We start from the raw sequence: 5,974 nt of genomic DNA on the forward strand, positions 1-5,974 counted from the left end.
CGGCCACTTCGGCGTGTAGGTGTCATTCTTGGTGAAGGGTCTCGCACAAGCACCGCCGCTGGAGGGGGGGATGTGGGTGTAGTAGCAACCACCTCCCCGGCAGTCTCGGCACTTCCGAAGATGGCCCGACTGGAGGAGCGTGCATGGATGAGGCAGACACGTCCGGCTCCGCCTGAGACTGAGGAGCGGCCGCGGACTCGTCCGGCGCGGACAGAGACCTAAGGGCAGCCGCGGGTGCAGCTATGCACGGCTGCACACTTGGGGGTAGCCCTTCACGTCCAGGTTCACTACATGCATGCATGGGTAGCTCCACTTCCCCCAGTACGTGCATGCATGGGTATCTCCACATGAGCTGCATGCCAATTGGCCTCAACCGTAGCCACAGGATGCCGGCACCCCGCATGCGCTGTACCATCGGCAGCCTGCACCGGCTCGGGAACAGCCGGCTTAGACGCTGCCGTCCGCGTCGACGACGGCGGCTGCGACGCCACCTTAGCAGCTGGTTGTAGGTGTACTGCAGAAGAGTCCGGGCGCCCCGCCGAGCCGCCGGTGACTTGCTCCGACAGGAGGGCAGCGGACTGCGACGATGCAGGCCGAGAATGCGACGACGGCTGCGATGCAACCACAGCCTGCAGTGTAAAAAGCGAGGACAACTCCTGTCGGTGAACCCGAGGGGATCTTTCGAGACATCCAGGTAACGTGGAATTGACTCTAAGATCCGCGGCAAGCTCCATACCTCTCGGCGTCTGCGGCGCAGAGTTAAACGAAGTGACTGCCAACAACACAGGACCACCTCCCGTCGCACCACCAGAGCCAACAGTCGGCAGCTCCTGTTGTTGAACTTGAGTCACATTAGTGTTATTCGCCGGGGCAGAACTAGACGACGGATGGTTGGATGGGTTCCCGGTGTATTCCGATGTGTCCATCTCATTATCCTTTTCCTTGGCGGCACTATCATCATCAGCATCATCACCCTTGCGTCTCCAAACGAACGGGACAAAATCAGGGTCCGGAATGTAACCCGCCGGCTCCCTTCTGAACGAGAAAGTGTAGCCCTTAAGCTTAACCATCACATCTGTTGCAACAAAAGGACCAGCATCGTCGTTCTCCTTTGACAATATCTGAGAGTTGGTCATAGCCACGAGAATACGTACAACACCACGAGGACGCAGGCTAAGAAGATCGACATCCAATGTCTTGCCCATCAAAGTACCAACAGCCCATAAGCCCCAAAAATGTTGGTCGTATATATATACTCCCTCCGTTCTTAAATATTTACCTTTTTAAAGATTTTAAATGGACTATCACATACAGATGTATATAAATATATTTTAGAGTGTAGGTTCACTCATTTTGCTCCATATGTAGTCACTTGTTGAAATCTCTAGAAAGACAAATATTTAAAAACAGATGGAGTAGTATATTATTTCGGCAAAAGTAGTACACGTAGACAAACAGTTGCTTCATGTAGAACAATACACTGGAGAACAAGGGCAAATACGAGCACTAGCTAGGCAGAGCTTATTGTACACGTTGCATTGGATAGATGGCAAATCCTCCATGCATGTCCGCACGCCCAAATGCTAGTACCACTAGACAGTACATCGCACACACACTTGAAGAAAACACACGGTAGGTAGCCAGCTCGCGTGCATGCCTCCGTGCGTCGCTTCCATCCCTACACGAGAACCGCGACTGCGGCGACAGGGCCGGCAGTGCGCAGGACGTGGAAGTAGAGCTGCCTCTTGGCCAGGAACGCCACGCGGGATATGACGAAGCCGGCGGCGCCCGGCGCGTTCATCATGGCGCCGGTGGCGGCGGGGGCGGCGGCCGCGGGCCAGAGGAAGTAGATGCTTACGGCGCCCCCGAGGACCATCGCCGCGGCTTTCACGGCGCCTTCGCGCGTGGAAACCGCTGCCGCCGCCTGGTTCTTGACGTGGCCGAGGCCCGCGGCGAGGTCGGTCGTGTTCATCTCGGCCAGCTTTCGGCGGAGGTCCGCCGGCCTAGCTGACGAGACGGTGGATGCCATGGCCTTCGCCTGTTGCTTGACGCTGTCAAGACTTCCGGAGATCAGCTCCCGTGTGTTCATCGCCGTCAGTTTTGGGTGCAGGTCCTTCTTGGCCGGCGAGATGGACATGGACCGTGTCTGATGCAAAAATTACAGAGACGTGGGAAGGTGATATTATGGGAGGAAAAGAATCAACGGTGATGGAAGGTGACGCGGTGCGTATGATGTCACGCGCTGTCACCTAGTGGAAGAATCGCATGCAAAGGACACCTAGTTGGATTAACAAAGTTCTTATCGTTAAGCTCTCCACTTCAGCAGTACAAATGTGTCCCTCCTCATTTGTCCTTCACCCCATTAAAAAAAACTCTGCATACCAAATAACTGGACTTCTTATCAACACTAGTCTACGTCTAGACCGACGACGACGACCTCGCCTAGCCCACTTTCTTCATTTAAAAGCATCATATCTGTGGCAAGTGGCAATAGGCCCTAAAGGGACAAGAATAAATAAATCAAACAATCGAATCCTTAAAGGGACAACAACATCATATCAGTGGCAAGTGGCAATAGGCCCTACACATGGGCACAATCGCACAAAGGCCTGAAGCGCATCTACGGCCGGGCGTGACGCGGAAGCGAACTCTTCTACCCAATGTAATCCGCTACGGCAGCAAGTGTACTTGCGAAATACAAATCTAATTTTAAAAAGAGAAAAAAAACTGTATATTCTGTCGCTCGATTAATTGGGAGGTGCTGGTTTCTCCGTTTGTCAACTTCAAAACCGGATAAGCTGCACCTTAAATGTTCAAAACGAACAAGTTCGACCCTTCAACTCATGCAAAACGACATCATTGAAGACATGATGCAACCATCCTATCTCTCATTGGTTCTTGATCCTTTGGTTTCTTGTAACTAACAAAAGGAGTCTACGGGTGTTGCATAGTTTCTTCTCAACTAATTCGGAATTGAGGTGAAAAAGAAGATTTTTAAGAGTGTATACTTAACCTTATGTTTGCAGTAACTCAATGATATTTTTGGACTATTTGTTGGATCTATAATGATGTTTAAGCCAAATTATACTACACAGTAAGTTTCACAATTTTGTACCAACGTATTGATGTATGGAACCCCTAGTACTCAGCTCCTAGGTCTGCCACTATCCACATCTATGACTTTTTGAAGAAATCAACCCGTGCATAAGATTTCCTTGAGTTGAGCATTTTAATAGATCCGTGGGAGTACTTTCTATGGCAGAATGTGGGCTATTAACAACGGCGTCCCAACAATGCAATTGCCATTCTCCGTGAAATAAAAGTTCATGTATGTGGAGCTTACTTGTGTGTTTCCATAATGGATTCGATGCACTGTGTCAAGTTTGCCTTGGTTCTTGTTGTCTTTCATGTCTGACAAACCATGCATCAGTTCAACGATCTTTCTTGCAAGAGGCATCCCCCCTGCCAGCCCCACCCCATCATCGTGTATTCAACGATCTAAGGATCATGGCCATTTGTGTTGGTAGCTAATGTGATTTTTCGATACGACTGATGTTAGCTCAAGCCATGCTAGTTTGGTTTTATGCAGTCTCTTTATTGGGAGCATAGAGCAACGGCCTCAATATGAAAGATTAAAGACATTGTCTTCAAAGTACGTTGATGTAACCTTCGGTTTCGAGATATTATGATTGTTCGTATTTATTTCTGTTTCTTTTATGCATGTACCATTTGAAATTCTCTTTTCTATGTGTATTTTGTATGCAATCGAAAACGCCTAGGTTCCACTATCCAGAGATAATGGAAAAACATAAGTTTCACATCCATATTTTCAAAGAAAGAACAAAAAGCCCCCCCTAGCAATAGCACCGGCTCATATCGAAAGAGTCCAAACACGATTGGTAGCAAGCATGGCACAAAAAGTGAGGGTAAACCAAATGCCTCTGCATCAATTGGCACATACATTATATATCAAAAATCTTCACGAACGGTCTCCATGGAATCCCCTAGCGCAACACCCTATGAGTCGTTTGATTTGCTTTTGCGGCCACTCGTGCCATAGTCGTGATGGAAGTGTGACATCAGGACAACAACATGGTCACTTCATGTGGTGTATGGCAATAATAGACACCCCACTATATATGTGTTCTTATTACCAAGTTTCATAGTCTCACAAACTGCATAAATAAACGAGGCTCGGACATTGTCTCCTAAAAGGAGGACATGTCTATCATCGGCTCGCGGCCAGTTCGACTGGTAGGATCAGTGTTTTGGGTCGGCGAGGCGGCAATCCTCCGAGTCTACCTCTGTCTCGGTGGTGTTTCCTCTAGCACAACTCAAGAGCCCGTGGGGATTTTACACAAGTGAATCAATCGGCAGTGCCGATCTATCTGGCAATGAAAGCGCATGGGGGGATGCTAGCGTTTCAATATCAAGGGGTGTGGCCTGAAGGCGGTAGATCAGGCGTTTTGCTCCGACTTTGTTAACGACAATCAACGGATCTGGGCTCAAAAGGTATGGGGACGATCCTGGGTCAACACACCACAACGACATCCGCCGATGATTGTCCTCTTCATCGGCTCACAAAGTCCGTTTGGGCAATGGTACTCTTTTTGTTTCTGGCGATGATGTGCAATGTTGATGGCACTCGAAGAAAATTGTATGTGCTTTGTTGTAATTTTTTTCTGGTGGGTGTTATTTGCTTTTGTTCTTTGGCAGCTGTACTCTGCTGATCTTCCGCGTGTGTGGCTTGTATTCCGGTTTATTAACAAAGAAGCAAGGTGAACATCTCAAGAAGAGAACATTGCAAAATAACAGAGGATCAAAAGGAGGACTCTCATCAACATCGCAGGCAGTATAAGATGAGAACAATCAATCGTCAAAGCATCTCAGAATCTACCAGGTTGGTAGGAGCCGGAGCATCAGCAAATGTTTACTTGATAGATAAAAACATGACGTTTACTTGATAGATAAAAACAGGCCGTTGGCTCAGAAAATTATCACAAGCAACCTTCCAAATTTATATTTAGCGAACCTTAAGAACATTCTTAACCTTGCATACGCATCCTGTATACATAAGACAGTAATATAACACCTGATACACGTCACCCAATAACCGCACAATAGCACTAAACCGTACGGACACAAATACAACTATATATACGCCAATACAAGTACACATGTACACCGCGTACGTACGTGAGGTGAAACTTACCGAAGACGAGTCACTAGTATACGAGGGGCTTCTTTGCACGGAGGTCGCGGAAATATGTCCGGGGATCATCCTCGAACGCGTAGCGCGGCATGCGCGCGCCGCCGCGGCCGGGAGCCACCATCGTTCGCCCGCAGCGGCGGCGGCCGCAGCAGCAGCGGCAGCAGCACCGGGCGAGCCAGAACAGCACAAGGGCGCCGAGCGCGGCCGGGAGCACAACGGTGACGCCGACGCGCACCCACTGCGCGAGCGTCTCCGAGCGGGTCTCCGGCGGGAAGAGCTCGTCGGCCTTCTTGGCGAGCGCGGCGAGGAGGCCGGCGAGGAAGGCCGCGAGCTCGGCGGCCTTCTGCTTGATGAGCTCCCACAGGGGGGCGAGAAAGCGCCCGGCGCCGTCGGGGTCGAAGCCGAGGCCGGCGTCGCGCAGGGACCGCGCCACGGCTCCGCCGCGCCGTAGCAGGAGCTTCCTCGCTGCAGGTGCCTCCGGGACGAAAGCCATGGATCCGCTTCTTTCTTTGCTCAGGGACGACGACTGGGTTTGGTCTTTCCCGTTCTTTCTTCTTCTTCCACAAATACTTGTCTCAACTTAGCGTAAGATAGCTAACCACACATGTCATGTGGTAACTGGGTTTGGTCTTTGGTGTGAGTGTAGCGGGGACTGACGGAGTGAGGTGCGGGGTCCGATATAAAGATGGAAGCGATTGATGGAAACGAAAGCGTTTGGCTTTTCGCCGAACGAATAACCAGTCCACTTCACCCGTTTTTTTT

General features: G+C 50.2%; 2 protein-coding genes across 2 annotated transcripts; both read right to left on the reverse strand.

The window, feature by feature from the left end:
• Positions 1–1,416: 1,416 nt before the first annotated feature.
• LOC123049018 (uncharacterized) lies at positions 1,417–2,137 on the reverse strand. The gene has a single exon (XM_044472024.1). The coding sequence runs from the start codon at positions 2,135–2,137 to the stop codon at positions 1,679–1,681; it is 459 nt and encodes a 152-aa protein (XP_044327959.1). The 3' UTR covers positions 1,417–1,678.
• A 2,782-nt stretch (positions 2,138–4,919) lies between these two features.
• Positions 4,920–5,884, reverse strand: LOC123049019 (uncharacterized). The gene has a single exon (XM_044472025.1). It carries the CDS (start codon positions 5,703–5,705, stop codon positions 5,226–5,228), a length of 480 nt encoding a protein of 159 aa, XP_044327960.1. The 5' UTR covers positions 5,706–5,884; the 3' UTR covers positions 4,920–5,225.
• Positions 5,885–5,974: the final 90 nt, after the last annotated feature.

The sequence above is a fragment of the Triticum aestivum genome, chromosome 2D (genome assembly GCF_018294505.1).
Source record: "Triticum aestivum cultivar Chinese Spring chromosome 2D, IWGSC CS RefSeq v2.1, whole genome shotgun sequence".
Classification (NCBI taxonomy): Eukaryota; Viridiplantae; Streptophyta; class Magnoliopsida; order Poales; family Poaceae; genus Triticum; species Triticum aestivum.

Bases quoted from the DNA above. Each gene is read 5' to 3' on its own strand.
- LOC123049018 (XM_044472024.1), bottom strand. From the start codon at position 2,137: ATGTCCATCTCGCCGGCCAAGAAGGACCTGCACCCAAAACTGACGGCG.
- LOC123049019 (XM_044472025.1), bottom strand. From the start codon at position 5,705: ATGGCTTTCGTCCCGGAGGCACCTGCAGCGAGGAAGCTCCTGCTACGG.